A 20234-nucleotide genomic window follows, 5' to 3' on the forward strand; every position below is an offset into this window, starting at 1 on the left:
TTATGTAGTAGAAAATGCTTTGTTATATGTCGAATACGATCTACAAAGAGTTTTATTGTTATTAAAATTTCCGAATTTCAGTCAATTCACAAGGTTTACAAAAAGTCCGTACATATTATGAGTACTTTTGTCATATGGTTAAAATTTTAACGAAAATTCCGCCAACAGAGCACTTTCTTTGATAAGTATATGTGTAGATATAATAGGTAGCATTATTTACTAAAGTATTTAATTTTTATATATCGGTACGATATAATTTGTTTAAAATATACATGCATATATTTTTCTATAATACATATCCTCCGAATAGAATATCTTTTCGCAATATATTAAATATTACATAAATAATAATAATTGGAACTATACGTTTTTAATAGATAAGTTATATATTATTTTATATTTTCTCCTTAACAATAATAAAATGTATTTGGATTTTTTCTATGAAATAGGTCTACTGTAAGTAGCGGTGCTTATTTTGACAACATCATTAATTAGAATGAAAAAGAATCTTGCAAAGGATTTCGATAAAATCCGTTACCTAATTGTTAACTCAGCTAAGCTTGGATTCACCCGGTGAGTTCGACAAACTGGCCGAGACCAAAGCCGTTGGTATTAGCTTTATCTTCCGATCTTGGATCAGATGTCAACCTTACATCAGGTGCTGCAACTGGGGCACCAAATGGTGCTAAGGGGACACAATCCGGTAGGAACTATAAATTGTCAAAAGAAACTGTACTTATTACAAAGTTTCGGAAAAAAACAGATTGTTATCCAAATCTACATATACAGTGTGCGAAAGTGCGGATCTTATATTCAGTTGTAACATGCTGCTCTCGTCAATAGCATAGAAGACGACGCGCATACACCTACCAGCTCTTCGAAGTTGTACGAGTACGTATTTCTACGAAGCGGCACTTTGAAATTTACTATACCAAGGTCCACTCTTTCGCATACGGTATATAATATTATAGAAGACAATGACATTTTAAAACAAATTAAGAACAAATTGGTAATGTTTTCGTTCGTCTTTATGTCCTTCTGTCTATCGGTCGGTATTTCTATTTGTCTATCGGTCTATGTAAACAAATTTTACTTCAAAACAGACGAACAGTTACTACTTTCACTGTAGTATTCAGTGTTTGGGCGCATACACCGAAGCATCTACGAAGCGGCAATTGGCATATAGACTTTGAAATTTCCTATACCAAGGTCCACTCTTTCGCATACGGTATATTATATTATAGAAAACAATGACATTTTAAAACAAATTAAGAACAAATTGGAAATGTTTTCATTCGTCTTTATGCCCTTTTGTCTATCGGTCGGTATTTTTATTTGTCTATCGGTCTACGTAAACAAATTTTACTCCAAAATAAAGGAGCAGTTACTACTTTCACAGTGTTTGGGATTTCAAATCCGTATTACAATTATTATTATTATTATTACAAATACAATCCCAAAGTTATTGTTCTATTTTAAATAATTCGGGATTACTTTACAAAATAACCATACCACTGCTTGCTGATGTTGTTGAGGTGGTAACGCTCCAGGTGGTGGCATTGTAGGTCCAAAATAATTCGTTGGAGATACTGGAGGACTAGGATAAGACCAATACAGTATAGACGGTGGTGGTGGCGGATAGATCTGCCTTGGCGCTATTGTAGGACCTGACGGTGTTAGCTGTAATTGCGCAAATCCAGGAAAGGTGGTCCCAGGGGGAAACACTGTAGGGATTATGTTTCCACCACCTATGACAGTAAAAATACTAACTTCTTAAGAATTTGTATACAAAGAGCTAATAGGTTTTCTTACAATCGTATTAATTAAGCAATTCCCTTTTTATTGAAACAGTCAATAAGCAAAAATATTATTAAAAGTTAATAGAACCTTTCGAAAGGGTATTAAAAGGTTTCTATAACATTCATCCAGTATCTTTTTCGATTCTCGTATGACATTGACCTGTAGCAAATTTACATTTTTAGGTGACAACTACATGTGTACAAATAAAATAACTTTTTGTCCAAAGCAATACACGTTACAGACCCTTTTATAAAGACGGAACTAGTCATGCTATGATGTGTTTGAAACTATAGTGATATATGAATCCTCAACCGAAAATGGCACACCGTAATGGCGGCCACATATAAAAAATATCAAAAGCCTGCTCGTGATCATAGAGTGTAGAAGAAGGAGATGCATCATTCAGGTGAACTTTTGGTCACAATATTTAAAACATTAAGGACAATCGGTTTTAAAAATTCTTGGACTAATGGAATGCTACAGTATTTCTTAGTAATATAGGGTATTGAACAAAATAATTCGAAGTGGTCTGTATTCTGTCGAAACTGCCAGACACGGATCGCGATTTCGATCTCTTTGGATCTCATCAGCGCGTCGCAGGGAGCTCCGAAGAACACAGACCAACCTTTACCTGCTGTCTTAACAGCGCGTTTTAGAAAATACCACAAATGGCGCGGTGAGCGCCATCTGTAGTACGATGCTACATTTGAGGATTACGTATGCTCCAACAAGGTCCATTTAAAAATATGGATATCTACTTGCTGAAACTAATCCCAGCGTAGCTCACCTCAACGTGATAGGCACGTTACCATAATCGAACAAAATAATTCGAAGTGGTCTGTATTCTGTCGAAACTGCCAGACACGGATCGCGATTTCGATCTTTTTGGATCTCATCAGCGCGTCGCAGGGAGCTCCGAAGAACACAGACCAACCTTTACCTGCTGTCTTAACAGCGCGTTTTCGAAAATACCACAATTATTTTGTTCGATTATGGTAACGTGCCTGTCACGTTGAGGTGAGCTACGCCGGGATTAGTTTCAGCAAGTTGATATCCATATTTTTAAATGGACCTTGTTGGAGCATACGTAATCCTCAAATGTAGCATCGTACTACAGATGGCGCTCACCACGCCATTTGTGGTATTTTCGAATATAGGGTATGTTTCATTTTTATTTCACCAGAAATGCGGCCAAAGTCGCGGAAAATACGTATTTTTGTACATTACATTTGAATGTTTATCTTTAACCTAAATACCACTAACATTTGATGTAGCTACGTAGTAAGATACAAATTCAAGTCTCTTAACTTTCGATTTTTCACGAATAATTGATTCTAAACATCTCCGCACCATGTGACAGAAAAAGGTTCTACGTACTAACGTTTTGCATTTTCTAAAAGTGTATAAAGATGTTTCTCCTTCTTCTAGACTCCATGCTCGTGATCTTTATTATAATGTCTACTATCTATTGTAACAAGAAACATGTGTTATTTTCAAGGACGGTAAAAGTAATAAATAGACTCACCACAGTGTAGCAGAGTGTGTTACCGATCCACCTATTGGCGGCAGCAGACAACACCATATGTATACGACTCCGTATCCCGGGCAACCAACAAATCTAGCCCATTAACTTTCTGTGCTTCCCACGTATATAACAAATTTTTATTGACGTTTTCAACTATTGACTTCGATTTAAAACTTCAGATGAAAATGAACTTTTAATTTGACAATTAACTTGATTAAAAACATCTGTATTAGATCAGGTACATTTTTTCTTTAAGGGATGCTTTAAGAGTGTATCTTCAACATATCATCGTAAATGTTATGAACGAAGTATACAAATGTGCAAAAAGTTTTTTAATACAATAATTTTTATGTAAAAAATATTTCTTTGAAATTAAAAGTTTAGGAGGTATAGAACGTCAAAGTTGTGTACAGTATTTCGAAAACGCACTAAAACACCTAAAGCATTAATTTGAGAGAAAAAGTTTTAAATAAAAAGAATTGCAAATTAATTTTTTTCAAAAACTTAAGTACACTTTTATGCAGGGATCATTGAGTAACTAAAATTATGACACCATTTTGGGTGTATCCTCTAGGAGTATCCCAAAGTCATTCCTTAAAGAAAGGTCACCTTCTATTGCCTGGACAATAACTTCATGAATAAAATAAAAAAAGTTTTACTTAAACTGGCAATGAAAATAATTTGGTGTAATACGGGGAAGCATAGATTAGCAAAGGAAATCTAACATTAAACCCAAAAGCATTATTGTGACAAAAACATTTATTAATTAAGTGTAAATTTTATTAGAAATATATCATGAAGTAAAGAGCTGCGTACAGTTTCAGAAACAAATAGAATATCAAAGTGAATATTTGAGATTATTGAACTTTCGCTAGAATGCGATGCCAAAGTGTGTGTATTTTTTTAAACTCCCCATGCACAATACCATGAATGAAATTAGTGACATAACGGGCGGACTCGATTTTTACAATTTATAAAATTAAACAGATTTAAGCAACTCAGTAATGCCGCAGTTAGATAATGTGGTACTATGAACAAAACTTAGCGGAAGAAACGCAGTTTTGATTTTCTTTTAATTATATTCCGTATAGAGAAGAGTAAGTAATAAGATCATCTAGATTAGGTTCAAAGAAATGATGGTTTGTTAAAAAAATACTGTTACAAGAAATAAAGAAGATCGGTTAGTCACAGAAACCTAAGCGCTTCTTGTTTTTTTTTTACAACTTACAGGTCTGATTATCTAAATTTAATTACAATTTTACTTACCTCTTTTGAATACCTAATCAAAAAGTTTGTTACTAACAACAAATATATACAAAAGCAAACCTGTCCCTAAACGTGCAGATCATATAATAGTGAATTGGAAAAAAGTAATTAATAAGAAGCAATAATTAAAGTAATAACGGAAATAACTCGGGAAGAATTTAGGGATTCTCGAAACAATTGTTTTCCTGTCTTCTGCCTTTTGAAATTGTTCTTTTGCGAGTGCGAAAAATACATACCGGAAAGTGCCAACGTCAAAGGGCAAAAGAAAAGGAAGAGGAAATAGACGAAAGACGATGGAAAAAATACGTTGCTTCTGCTAAGTGAATAACGAAATATGAAAACCAGATGTTAGAAAAAAAAATAGGATTCGATCAAAGCAAAAGTTAGAAACACCAAGACATCAAAATCTAGCGAAAGCCAAAAGAAGGTATGCAACAGGCTTATAAACTTACTACCAAAATATGAAAACTTGAAACATGCTCTTATACAACAGCAAATCCTCACCACTCGCATGTTTCAAAGTTTGTACTTAATAATAAGGCTCGGTTACCTGACAACGCAGGAAGAAAACGTGAAGTTGAAAAAAAAACGAAAACAAAACCAACCGAAACGTTATCAAAATAACGGATAATACACTTCACGTCCTCTCAAGTATCAACCACAACCTTGCCTTTCCCAAAAAAACGTCAGCTTTTTATGCTAAAACTAAAGACAAAAGAATCCACCAATCAATATGAGTAACAAATTAAATTACAATCTATCGTAGTACAAATGTCATCTAAAACTTCTTGTTCACGCATGAAATAATATTTACCCACTCCGTGATTTATTATTGTCAATGATACTTTACCATTCAAAGACAACGTTCACCGTAAGGTCTATAAGCAAACAAATAAAAACAAAAAAAATTGCAAAGTTCGTCTTTGAATGGGGTGTAATATCAGTGCTCTAGTCCATACTTTCACAACAATGTCAGACCCAGTCCACTATGTTATTAGTTGCAAACACTTGTTACAAATAAAGCTCAAATACACAAATAAAATTAAAAAACCGTTTTAGTGGCTGTGAAACGCCTTCCGAAAACAACGTCCATTATAAACATCTATAGTAAGTACAATATATATATATGTATATCCTTTTTAAGTATTTAAAGGGCAAAAATACACTGTACCCTTAAGGCAAGTATGTCAAAAAATATATGCATTTGGAATGTGTTATGTAAATGTGTTTGGAATGTATAAGAACTAGTGTCAACGGGTAGGGATCCACCACCAACTTAGTATTATCACTATCAAAATGTTCGGGTATCTCAGAATGTCGACCACAGTATCATGTCATGGTAATTCCTTTGCAACATTATCCCATAATTTAACAGGAATAATTCAACAATCGCGTAATTGTCAAAAATATTTAGTAAATCTGTGCAATTATTATATAATTTTATATATTGTATACTTATAGAAAAATATAATATCAACAATTACTTCTGTATCAAAGTCTTATGATTAAGGCACTTAATTTATTACTAATAATTATTTATTGTAAGTACATAAAGCTAAATGTAGCTTCAATTTCTAAATATAGTGTAAGTATGGAATGTTTAAAATCACGTTATATTTTAAATAGATGTACCTGGCTTTTTATTTTTATTTTTTCATTAAATTAGTGAGTAAAATGTATACTAGGGTAGTATATACTATTCATAGTAAATAACAAGCGAGTAGAAATTTCTCACGCAATTTTATTCTATATAAAGTACTTATCTGAACGTGTGGATTCTGTACACACTTTTGTTAATAACTACAACTATTATTTCATTAAGAACGAGGATTATCGCCTGCTAATTATAAACAGGTACAACAAGAATCTAAACAAAACTGCTGCCTTGCAAAGCATACAACTAAATAAAAAAATTAAAAAAATTGTAATATATATATAACATATATATTTAAGGTTTTTTTGCTGCCTTAGAAATTCAAATAATTTTTGTTTCTTATTCGTGTGCGTTATTATACATATTAATATGTTTCGTACTTATGCGTTGGGATAATAGTAATTGTAAGAAACGGGAACCACTGTGGGTGGTTGAAACCTCGGTCTCTTAGCCGTTACCGTCTGATCAAGAATCGAGTTCTTTCTTTTAACGGTTGTGGGGGTTTGGGGTAGTACAGGAACGACTCCAGGCGAAGGAGTGGATATGAGATGAGGATATGCAACGGTAGGTCGTGGAATGCCCAAAGGCGTCACTCTAGGAGCAAGGAATAATTGCTGCTGAGGCAGGATTTGGTGCATTATCGGAACGGGCGATTTGAGAACTTGATTTTGATAAATAGCACCACTTGTCGCAGGAGCTTGCGTTACCGCCGAAATATTTTGATTAAAAACCGCGAGTCCGTTGTTGTACAACTGATTCATAAGTATCATTTCGTTCTGAGCCTGGGCTTGCGCCTGAGCCTGCGCGTGAGCCTGGCTTTGACGCACCAACAGGTTTTGATGGGCAATCATTTGTGCCTGTTGTTGCGCTAAAAAAGTTTGATTTTCCCAAGATAAATGGGGAGCGGTCATAACATTCTGAGTTACCTGAGCTACCGACGTTTGAGGTGTCGGTGGCGGGGGGACATTAGTAGGTGGTAATGGTGGCAGGGGCGGCAGGGCGGTAGGTAACATACCAGGGCTGAGAAGGGCGGGGGCTGCTTTTGCTGGAGACACAGGGGCCGAGATGCCACCCGCTAACACGAGATTCATGTCTTCGCCGGAACACTGGAACACTTCAATGTATCGCTGTTTCTTTCCGAATATCATGTATCGATGGTGTTTTTGTTGAGCAGCGTTGTAAGCAGATTGTTCCGAGTCCATTTGAATAAATGCCTCGCCGCTTGGTTGACCCTGAATTAGAAATTTTTGAAGTTTTTTAAACACCTTCATTAAAATCCTCTACAGGTTATAGTAAAGGTACGTATTTAGGGAAGACCAGAGAATCAAGGCCCTTCTTCTACGAAGTTTTTTAAAGTTACACTTAACATACAGGCAAAACGATTTTTCTAAAAAAGTGCAAAAACGGAAGACCAGAAGATATCAAGAATCATTTTACTTTGGGGATTTCTCGGCATTTTAAAAAATTCAACCTCGAAAAGGGGGAAGATAAAAGGAGGTTGCAAATTTTGTTTGGGACATGTTTTATTTGTGGTTGAATTTACTTGGATTTACTCGAAAGTTGCTCTTAATACTCATTGTTGAAATTAAGCGAACACATGTTTTGGCAATTTTTCAAAATCAACCCTTAAGGATAAAATGTTGTTGTTACATTTGTATTTGAAATCTAAGATGGCTACATTAAATAAAATTAAAAGTTTGTAGGGGTGAATTGGGAGTTAAAAGGTTTTATGAAGAAACAATATTAATTTCTGTGGAAAAGTTAGTGAATTATAAATGTGTACAGGACGGAAAAATAAAGATGATTGCAACTTTTACGAAATGTAGAAAATATTTCAATACGTACATGAGCATTGAACACCATATGGACCCCTTGAAACATGATATTTTTGGCATGATCACCCAAAAATTCCAATATCTGTTCGACTTGAGCCTCGTAAGGAAGTCCTCTTAGTCTAATGCAGTCTTTTTTCGTTCCAGAGGTAATCAAATGTTGGGGTAAATGTATCGGTGGTAATTGATTGACAAGGGAAGCGGGAAGTTCTACCACTATCGGTTCCTGTTGGGACCGATTCAATACCTGTAACAACACAAAATTTTTATTTATAAATGTGTCCCTTAGGAAAGTTATTGTTACAATTTACATGAAGTAGAAGTGAATCGAGTAATTTTTTAGTTCATTTATTATTCATGTTGCCTGTCAAAGACAATGAATGTCATTAGGAGAACTTTAATTAGACATTTCATTAACAATCAAGTGAATAACAGCAAAGATTTAATGATCAATTTTAAAATGTATTTATTATTTATGTTATTTTTCAACATTACACCCTCGTAATACGTAATACATTGGGTGGGAAAACAAATTAAGCAAATTATTTTCCGCGTTCAAATTTGAAAGAAGTCCGACCATTATACAATAATAAGAACCTACATGATCGCAATTTAAATGGATATTTTTCAGAGATTAACCATTTAATTATTATTTGTACTATTTGTAAATTGTTTTTCAATATTGCAATTGTTAAAGATACATAAATAAATTTTTATTTCGTTTTCCATTCATAAATTACACAATGCACAAAATGTTACAGGAAATAACAAAATATATTAGCAACAAAAAGTACTTTAATTAGACATTCTAATAATCGCCTTGCACATCGCACAGATTTTGTGCTGAAACGGCAGTTTCATTAAGTATTTCTTGCGCCAATCACGTGTCAAGACCATAAAAGCCTTGGCTTTACAGTCAGCAAATTAGGTAACCAAACTTGAAGAACATCTTTCATATGCCTGCATACACATGTATCTTTGTACGTATACAAGTCGGTATGTAAATAATGAGCCCATCCACCTGTTCGTACTCGTTTTGCAAAGGATGTACGTACAGGCTAACGACCTCCGTCTGATTTGGGTCGGATAATACCGTGTGACGCCCGACGATATTCGTGTTAATTTGAACTTCAAATAGCAGACACTTTGTACATATTCCGCCACTTAACTAACACTCAACATTAGTATGAGTTGAGAACAGAAGTTAGCACGCCACTTTACAAGCACCGCGAAAAACTTCCGACAAGTTCTCGAGAAATGTGTCTGACAATGTAATAACGACATGTTCCGCAAAACTCTTTCGAAACACTCAAAATTTTATGAATGAATTGGGCACATACGCGAACGCCGTGGCGCCAACAACTCGTTACTTGGTTGTTTGAACTGATACCGACAAAATGTTATTAATAAAAAAACATGTCTGATACGTATTTCACATTTTAATTATGTATGTTACATACATTTATTTCTTATTTTCTTTGTTGTGACCATTATTGAATTGAATTTTAAAATCATTTCTTCAACTCTTTTTTGCAATATATCCAGGAAATTGTAATATTATAGTTACAAATAAATAATAATTATAAGAGGCAATGTTTCCGATTATAAATTAAGTGATTTCCTTTCTGGTCAACTTCTATGCTTCGTTTTAACCGTAAGAGCGGTGAGAAACCTTTGTTCTGTAACTCCTCCAACTGAATCTCGGTTTAAACAGATTATTAATTGTAAGTAATCAATCTACTGGTAAACATTCGGGTTCTTGGAATTTTGAAATACTAAAACGCGATCATAAGGAACCACAATCTTCACACAAACTTCACTTCAAAAACTGAAGCTTTTCTTAGGATTATGAACATAAACTTGCTTCTGCAGAGAGATACCAAAAATACTAATGATTGAAAGAAACTGGCCTTCTGAAAACTTAAGAGACTCCGAAAGTCCGAAACAAAACAATTTTGAAAAATACTCCACGTACGAAAGCTTGTCCACGAAATTTAATCTCAAAATCATGTTAATTCGTTTTAAAAGTAAGCTATCAAAACAACAGGCACGCCAATCATTCAATCCACTACACTTGTAGGTAATTGTGGAATGCTAAATGAACCAGGTAGCTGCTTCGTCCATTCGTTACCTGGAAACCGTGAACATTCCAACCAAAAAGAGCAGAATTCGATTGAAACCGTTATTTGTCTCGGATAAAGAGATCCACCGAAAGGAAATAGTAAATCTCGAAATAGTTCACTAGCTGTTAATCCCATAAACTGTACCAATAGACACCGAGCTTTGGACTCCCAATTCACCATGGAATAGTGTATGGTCTATATTAAAACTCTTTCTGAGAGCTAACCCAATATGTATCCAAAAACGACTTTGTTATAACATCAAAGGCTAAAGTCGAATTGCACGAACGTTGTGTTTATTACAAACAATTAAAAAAGATCTTCATTAATAATTCCAAAGCCCAGGAAGAAATTGGAAGTGCAATAATAATAGAAGAAAGACAAAATTATTAGAAATCACCAAAAATGTGCTCAACGAAACCTACGCAATGTAGGGAGTAATAGAAGAATTAATAAATACCGAAAACATAGGGTGCACTGAAAGTCTTGCAGAACACTGCACAAATCAATCAACTACTAAGCAACATTGCTCACCAACTATCCAATAGGTCCATACTCCTGTCAACAAAAAAAGCATTCTTTTGCTAAAGATCTGGCCTAACCTAAACAAACTTTAAGCGAAAATTCTTTTGTTTCATTGCTTAGGATCTTAGTTGCGGTAGGAAAAGAACACGGACGATGGCTCTCGTTGGGTCACTCGAGCTTGACATATAGGATGAGGGTTCCTACTTTCCTAATATATCTTCAAATGCGTATTAACTTAAAAATCATACTGCAATACGTTACCTTCTAAGACATATTGAAACAGCTTTTGTAGGTATTTACCTTTCAGAAATGCTAACTGAGTTTCTTAACCTGAGAGGACGTATTGAAATAGTTTTTCCATATACTCGCCCAGGACTGAGTGCTTAAACTGGAAAACATAGTTTTCCAATATCGGTTCCTGGGCTACCCACAATTTTATAAAAAGATATTAAAATTTCTACAAGACACCAAGTTATACTACGAAATATAAATATAATTACATTGTACACTGCTTTGTAGTTCAGTCCAGTACATTTAAAAATATTTAATTGAAAAAGTTGTGACTTTTAAATTCCAATAAAATTGACTAAATGTTTTATTAAACCATCATAAAATCCTGACAAATTCGACGTGACTGTTCGTAAAGCTTAATTTCGTGTGAATTTCAGCAAATCAATCCATCGAAGCCTGTAGACATACCTACGTATCTACTCGCAACATTTTACTTATTGAAGTGTTGTTAGAAAAGAGAGCGTCAAGGGAAGAGAAGGGAAAGTAATAAGCGTTTAGATACCTGTTGTACTTCAGCGGTCGTCGATCGGAACAACTCGATGTATCTAGAGCCGATGCACTCCCTATGTTTGGAGAGAGCTTTGGGTGCGTCGGATTCCTGGGAAAATAAGACGAAAGCATCGCCCGTAGAGCGACCGTCGTATTTTTTTACAAACAGCACACCCTCTTTTCCATCCAAAACAGAACACGACTGTGGACCTTTAGCGAAAAATTCCAGCTGAAAAAAATTAGATATTAAAATACAAAAATAGAAGACTTTCTGTTTAACAGATCATACACAATTATAATTAATAGAAAACTGGATGAACTTTCTAGAGATAGACATGAAGCTGTAAATGTTATACTATTGACTATACGAGGGTGGATTGATAAGTTTCCGGCCTAACCAAGAGATGACGCCAAGAGGCCTACCTTGAGGTGACATTCTATAGTACCATCCTTGGATAGCTTGTAGCTATAGTTTCAGCCCGATCTCCTTGCTAGTGTAGGTTTGACAGCACGCTGAACAAGACGCCTCTGTGGTTTTCGTAAAAATGGAAAAGCAGGAAAATCGTGCTGTCATCAAATACTTTTATTTGAAGGGGTTAACGCCGAAGGAAATTAAAAAAGAGATGGACTCAACACTGGGGACATCCTCCCCGTCATATTCAACCGTTAAGCAGTGGGTTTCCGAGTTTAAAAAGGGTCGTGTGAGCACCTCTGATGGGCCTCGCTCAGGACGCCCCGTTGAGGTCACAACTCCAGATATGATCGAAAAAATTCATCAAATAGTGCTGGGAGACCGCAGATTGAAAGTGCGTGAGATAGCTGAGACCTGTAAGATGTCATATGAACGTGTGCAACATATTTTGCACCAACATTTGCATATGGAAAAGCTCTGTGCAAGATGGGTGCCGCGTTTGCTAACAGTCGACCAAAAATTGATTCGAAAAAACATTTCTACCGCAAATTTGTCATTGTATAAGCGTAATCCAAGCGAATTTTTGCGTCGATTCGTAACCGTTGACGAAACGTGGGTCCACCACTACACTCCTGAAACCAAAGAACAGTCTAAACAGTGGATTGGACCAGGGGAACCAACTCCAAAGAAGGCAAAAACAATTTTTTCGGCGAACAAGGTTATGGCTACTGTTTTTTGGGATGCAAGAGGTATTATATACATTGATTACCTTGCAAAGGGTAATACTATCACTGGTCAATACTACGCAGACTTATTGCAACGTTTGAGCCACGAGGTGAAAATTAAACGACCTCATCTGGCGAACAAAAAAATCTTGTTTCATCACGATAACGCACCAGCGCACACGTCAATCGTTGCGACGGCTAAAATCAACGATCTAAAGTTTGAATTGATGCCGCACCCTCCTTACTCTCCAGACCTAGCCCCGAGTGACTATTTTCTGTTCCCTAATCTCAAAAAATGGCTTGGCGGTAAGAGATTTGCGGACAATGAAGAAGTAATCGAAGCTGTAAATGGTTATTTTGAGGAGCTTGACGAATCAGTCTATAGAGATGGCATTAATAGACTGGAACACCGCTATGAGAAATGTATCAGCCTTGGAGATTATGTTGAGAAATAAAAAAAAAAAATTTTTAAAAACCTTGTTTTTCTTGGTCAGGCCGGAAACTTATCAATCCACCCTCGTATTAGTAAAAAAATCTACTGAAGAAGCTGCTATAAAACTAGCGCATTTCTTTAATTTACAGTTGGATAATTTCCTATAAAGAACTATGAAATCAACCCCGATATGGTCAGCAACAGAAGGTCATACGTAAATAATTTTCTTCTTATAATACCAAATACGCTCTTAGAAAGTCTTTTTTAGTCGTCAGCCACGGTGGCCTGAAAGGCAAAAATTTTCCGAAAAAAAGAAAAACAAATAGGGCAAACTAACTAAAAGATTATAATTCAATTCAATTTTGAAGTAATCGAAAAAATATACGCTCAAATTCTATACAATACATTGGGAATGACTTTCAAATCCAGCCACTTATTTTTGCCTGATTTTATATATATATCATATGAATAGACAAATCAAATTTTTACACATCCTATTTTTGCAATTTTTACGGATTTTATAAGAGATAACAACAATTTATTATTCCATTTTACCTCTTGTATACACAAAACTCCCTTTATACTTATACGTAATAGTCTTCTGAATTCTGATAAGTTTCTATGGTAACAGAAAAATTTCCGGAAACTTTTCAAGAAGTCTAAATAATGACCAAAAATACACCAATTATTTTGTAAACGCACTAGCACGAATTTGACGAAAAGAACATGATTTATCAAAATTTGAAGTTTAGGTGCTGATGTAGTAAAGTTTAATATCATATTTCAAATCGTTAGCAGATATTTACCCATATTAACCTTTTTCGCGAAAGAAATAAAATGAATATTAACTTTATATTACGAGGGTGGATTGATAAGTTTCCGGCCTGACCAAGAAAAACAAGGTTTTTAAAAATTTTTTTTTTTTATTTCTCAACATAATCTCCTCCAAGGCTGATACATTTCTCATAGCGGTGTTCCAGTCTATTAATGCCATCTCCATAACCNAAGATAACTTTTTCTTGATAGGTAAATTCGCTACAGCAATATACCTTAATATTTAAAAAAAATAGTAAATTACCTATTTAGATAACACTTAAGAAAATTAAACAGTAAAAATACTTATAAATGACATTGATCATCACGTTTAAATGATTTTATTACAGTGAAAGGTGTTGAGTTTTCTAAAAAATATGCGATTCATAATCGTATTTTTCTTGTGTCGTTTAAATAACATTCGGTATCTTTTCCATTTCATGTACATAGTTTTAAAATCAAAATTAATGCCTTCTTAGGTTTATATAAGTATTTAAAATCAGGCCAATAACATCTGAAGCACTGAACCCCTGCAACCCAATTTTAAAAGTCAAATAAGTTACAAAATATTTTATTAACCACTTATTGTCAGTATTTCTTCCACCTGAAGAAGCTACTGTTAGCTATTGTAGTGAAGTGATGATTGTTGCCAATAAAATATTTTACATATTTAACTTGGAAATCAATTTTATTTTTGAAATCTGAAATCGTTCCCGAAAATATGTAAAATAAGTTAAACTTTTTCAATTGTTATTACCGCTCTTCATAATTTAAGAGCTGAATTACAAATTTGCTGAATTTTCGTTTTCCAATTATTCGTTTTTACATTAATTTAGTATATATACACTATGTTATCTATGTAAACATTGTTACATTGATACAGTTATGCAATACATCTAGTACGCATTATTATTGCAAATAAATTATTATTATTTAAACACTAATTTCCAAACTTGTTTGATTACAGATTAACCTTTTTTAAGCTGAAATATCACTGCGTGGTTTCCTTCACTGATAATAACTTTTATGTAGGTATCATATACTTTTTTTGATATTAAAAAAATGTGTCTTGTCTATCCGCCTAAAAAGATTAGAAATTTCAATTTGAATTAGAATAAATACTTGATTGTACAATATACATCTGAAAGACGATGTAGTTATGTTATAACATAACCGTCAACTTTTCTATTTTGGGGACAACTTATTATGTAAACATGTTAAGCAAAAATGGTCTTATGCGAACATGACAATGACCTTCTGACTTTGAGGTGTACCCTTCTTCATGCATGACGTCCACTGGTACGGATGAACTTCTTATATAGGTATAATATACTCTTATGTGTGTATAAATATAAGGGTATTTGCATATTCTATGGATAGGGTCAATCATCAGGAAATCGATAATTTTACGTTTCTAATCTAAAAAATATCGATAAATTATTAGTATAACCACGATAATCGATATCGTTCTTAATCTTTTGTAATAATTTTAGTCAAAGGCATATATATTAATACCTCCGAATATACAGTCATAAATAAACTATAAACATAGTTACATTACTATTTTTTGTCCACAATGAACATAAAATTTATAGTCATTAAAATAGCTGATGTATGTTGCAAGTTACGACCTACTTTTTTTTTGTCTTATCCTCGCAATTTAAACATAATACAAGCCGTTATAACAATTACGAACAATTTTTTAAAAATGTCTACAGATAGCGTTCGCGTTACAGTTTTCTAATCTTCTTAAGTGCCTCATAAGTCACACGATAATGACGTTAAAACCGATCCGTTTTTTAAATTATAAAGCAAACTTATATTTATTTATATACATCAAAAAATAAATGTTAACGTTAAAGTGAGTAAGTGCAGTTCTGCTAGTATTTGAGCTTTTCTTCTGACTGTTTTTGAAGTTTACGTTTAGGATTTTAAAAGAAATAACAACCAACGAATTCATCTATTATTTATACTCTTTCCTATTTGATGCATTTTCAATACAATAAATTGTTATAATATTCTGCGTATAATAGATAGATTTGTAAAGGGGAAAATTCGAAAACCGTAAATTTATAGTTACAATTACAAAATAATTTTTTAATTGTAATATTCTAATTGTACGTTTTATATAATTATAATATGAATGAATTTTTCCAATGGTCTAAAGGTTGTAATTAATAAAATAAAAAATCATAGTTTGTTAGTGAGAAATATTGAAATTATGTTATAATGAATATGAAATGTGTATTCAGCAAGCTTGCATTAGTCGGGCCTGACAAACGCCCCATAGAGACACTACACAGGGGCATCCCTTATTTTCATTTTTGTAATAATACCACGATCAAATGGCCCATCTCGAAGGAAACATTTGCATAGTGATTTTTCTTCTTTGATATATTACTAATCGAAATAAAAACTTAAAAGATATTACTACCAGTTCAAATAAAACTTACCACTTGCTCCTTAGTACAGTCGTAAGGTAAACCGCGCATGCGCACAATAACAGCGGCACCCCGTGATAGAAAAGCTTGCGCTTCCATATTTGAACCTCCTGCCACCGAAAGAAAATCTTCTGCAGTAGCACGATACAATTCGATGTACCTTGTTCCGATGTGGTGTTTATGCCTCTGAAGAGCTATATCCCGATGCTCCTGACTTACGAAACGTATCAAAGCTTCGCCGTTTCTTCTACCACCGGCTGACAAACACAGTGCTACACCACCCCTACAAACAAACAAATAATATCGTTTTAAGGATTTTATATAACTAGGGTCCAGTTACATATAACTTAATCGAAGATTTTATCTATGTCTTTTATATTTTACTAATTGTCAGCAAGGAGGAGTTAGAGTTAGCTTTAAATAAAATTGACAAAACAGTATTGTATGAAAATAAATAAAAGTGAAACAAAAATACTGGTATGCAAGGGAAGAAAAAGTAGGGAAAGAGCGAATATAAAGATAGGAGACGAAAAATTAAAAGAAGTGGCTGATTTTAGATATCTAGGAAGTCAGATAAGTCAGGGGACGGAAGGAGTAGTAGGGATATAAAGCAGAGGATAGCGCAGGGTCGTGTCGCCTTTAATAAAAAGAAGTCATAAGAAGGTTGTTAAAGGTGTATGTTGGAAGCGCGGCGTTGTACGGGTGCGAAACATGGACAGTGGGCGCGGCGGAAAGGAAAAGGTTGGAAACTTTCGAAATGTGGTGTTACAGGTGAATGATGAGGATACCGTGGATAGAGAAGGTTAGAACTGAAGAGGTATTAGAAAGAATAGGAGAACAGAGGACTCTACGGAAGTCAATAAAAAAAAGTTTAGTTTTAGGGAAAAGCGAACTTTAGCTCAGGATAGGAAAGAGTGTAGATACGTGTCCAACCAGTCTTAGGACTGACGACCTTATGATGATAATTGTCAGTATTTGTGATGTAGATAAAATTAGGGATAGAGGTGTTTTAGGGGTACCTCTGGTAAAAGATACACCCAGTTTTAATACACCCACATATATATGTGCATCAATTTAATCAAGTGTCATTTTGATGATATTCCACAACTTTAGACACGGGATAAAAGGATGCTACGGGTGGGCCCTGGTAGCCACAATATGTGCTTTAAAACACATCGTTTTGACGTGTCAATCCTGTTCCAAGACATTTTGCTTAACGCAAAATTATGCGACGTTTTTATTTAATGATGAAGGGATATCTATTATTTTGTTCAAATTGAGAGTTTTTCGCATTTTCTCTCTAAGGACGTAATTACTAAATTAATTATACTTCATAATAAAGGGATGGTAAAAAAGGGACGAAATAGATATCCTACCTGAAATATTCTTTAGTTTTCCTACTAATATTGCCATGGAACTCCAGGCACGTTGAGTGATGCGAGATTACATATTTGTGGTTTTCATCATCATTTTTGGATTAAAATTGACTTCCATTAACTGAGATCTTACCAAATGCTATTAGCTAAACCTAACTACTTTTTGAAAATTCCAATACAAAACAACAATGTAACCAAAATGAAATAAACGATAATGCGAAATGTATAGACAAAACATTCTTGCCGCTTCATTATCATCTATGTGCAAGGAGTTGTTAAAATCTCATCACTAGCATTAGGTACTGTGTTAAGTATGTATTATACGTACTTATGTATTCTGTATTTTTTCCTGTTAATTTCTACTTCTGTACGGTACTGTAAGCAAACTGCCTACCATTAAGAAGACCGCAATTATTTCGATGGACATTCAAGTGGGTTATACTGAAAGACGATGTAGTTATGTTATAACATAACCGTCAACTTTTCTATTTTGGGGACAACTTATTATGTAAACATGTTATGCAAAATGGTCTTATGCGAACATGACAATGACCTTCTGACTTTGAGGTGTACCCTTCTTCATGCATGACGTCCACTGGTACGGATGAACTTCTTATATAGGTATAATATACTCTTATGTGTGTATAAATATAAGGGTATTTGCATATTCTATGGATAGGGTCAATCATCAGGAAATCGATAATTTTACGTTTCTAATCTAAAGTACACCGACCTGAACAGGAAAAATTAAGAGTTTACGTAGTAGCATCCTCAGTTAGAGATGCTAACAGTCTCACTAAAAATGACTCCTTGGGTATCGAAAAGTTCAACAGAACTTTTGATTTTCTTGTAAAAAAAATATAAATTTAAATGTCTTTCACGACTTAACAACGAATTAGAAAGAATGAGTAGATCATTCACCTAAGTATGCAATAATTCTATATATATATAATACAATATTATTAAATAATCAGGTCTTATAATGCCCTTCATCAAATTATAAGAATTATAGTTTGATTGGATATCGAATAATGAATCTATTAACCACAAATACTTTTATGATGCAAAAATCGATTACTTACTTTGCTACATTCAGTCCGCGAAAAAATTTCGCTATATCATGGTCACTGCTCTGCCATGGAAGACCCCTTGCTCTCACTATACAATTGCCATCGACGTCTTCATCTTTGGAACTGAAAAAAAAAGGAAAAAGATTAATACCAGGAGAAAAAGAGAATATTTGTAATTTGCAATTTTTGTGGATATGCATGTGTAATTCTTATTTTTCAAATTAGTGGATATGTTTGTAAGATTATAATGAATAAATTTTGTCACGCCTCGTATAAATATGTGATGATGATAATTATTAGGGTTTCGGTATCTGGCTCCGGGATTTTACAACAAATATGTGGTCCTCGTTCCAGAAATAGTCCGAAAATCATAAAGGGCCCAAAATTTAAGTGTCAATGCTTCTAAATTCTTTAATAGAATAGAATTAGTGGATTTGCCGGTATTAAGTCTTTTACAATTGAATAATGACCCTTTCTCTTTAGTTTGTGCTAAAATTTGAACAAAAATATTTGGTTTCCATCAAATTTTTAGTTTACTTATTTATTATTATTATATATTTTTTCTTCTGTAAAGAAACATTATTTCAATTTGGGAGGCATTTTCGGGACTAGCACCTGGACTTGAAATTTGATACCAAAGTCCACAATACCTTCACGGTCCCAGGATTTGGAAGCTTTATCTGCTATTATCTGGTACTTCAAGAGCAATTCCACAGATTTATTATTCTGATTACGGAATCCATATCTATGGCAACTCATGTGATTCAGTTTTATTTACAATGCAAGTGCAAAAACTTTATATATATANACAGCAATTTGTTACTGGCTGCTAGGTGTAACAAAAAATATGTTTTTAAAAACAAAAAATAAAATACTTTATTTTTATGCTGAGTACTTTTTTTTAACCTTTTAGTCGAGAAATACTTTATGTAAAGTCTGAAAAAGTGGCAACCCTAGGCATGAGTCCTTATGGCAGGACCAACTTCTCTCGAGGTACAAAACAAACGCTTCCAGCAGCAGAACTACTTGTTTTGCAAGTACGTTGATTTTTTTATGTTTACACAGGAATAACACAATTTGTATACTTGTTGCTGTCAATTTTATGATAACACGTCGTTATCGCGTATGTTAATCAATTTTTAATGAAAATATCAACGAAGAATTAATTACGAGGACTGTTTAATAACTTCAATTTGACAACGAATTCTAAACAGTTATAACTGATGAACTTGGGAACTTCTAAAATATATAAATTAAAGAGAATACTTGAATACATATTATTAAGCAATTGGTACTAATAATATTAATAATAAATAAAACATATCCACCCAAATTATATAAATGTATTTTACCACTTTAGTTGGAGGTTTTTCACACACTATTTCACGTCGATTTACATCCTTAGCTTTTTTCGTTCTATTTAATAATTGTAGTTTTTATTGTGTTTAAATTTTAAACTTAT

General features: G+C 33.8%; 1 protein-coding gene across 2 annotated transcripts in view; it reads right to left on the reverse strand.

The window, feature by feature from the left end:
* Window positions 1-6: 6 nt before the first annotated feature.
* The window catches only part of LOC108733985 (RNA-binding protein fusilli), a 90998-nt gene continuing 70770 nt past the window's right edge, over window positions 7-20234 (reverse strand). Inside the window, exons 5-11 of one of the 2 annotated variants that reach the window (XM_018465355.2) lie at window positions 18785-18895; window positions 16339-16609; window positions 11516-11731; window positions 8091-8324; window positions 7261-7477; window positions 1513-1748; window positions 7-710 (exon numbers count right to left, since the gene is read on the reverse strand). In XM_018465355.2, the coding sequence (XP_018320857.1) occupies window positions 567-710; window positions 1513-1748; window positions 7261-7477; window positions 8091-8324; window positions 11516-11731; window positions 16339-16609; window positions 18785-18895 (1429 nt within the window). In that variant the 3' untranslated portion in view covers window positions 7-566. Of the gene's footprint in view, window positions 711-1512; window positions 1749-4782; window positions 7478-8090; window positions 8325-11515; window positions 11732-16338; window positions 16610-18784; window positions 18896-20234 lie in introns of those variants that run through there. The other variant, XM_018465354.2, reaches the window with a different exon arrangement.

This window comes from Agrilus planipennis, unplaced genomic scaffold (assembly GCF_000699045.2).
Source record: "Agrilus planipennis isolate EAB-ADULT unplaced genomic scaffold, Apla_2.0 scaffold36, whole genome shotgun sequence".
NCBI classification, from domain to species: Eukaryota; Metazoa; Arthropoda; class Insecta; order Coleoptera; family Buprestidae; genus Agrilus; species Agrilus planipennis.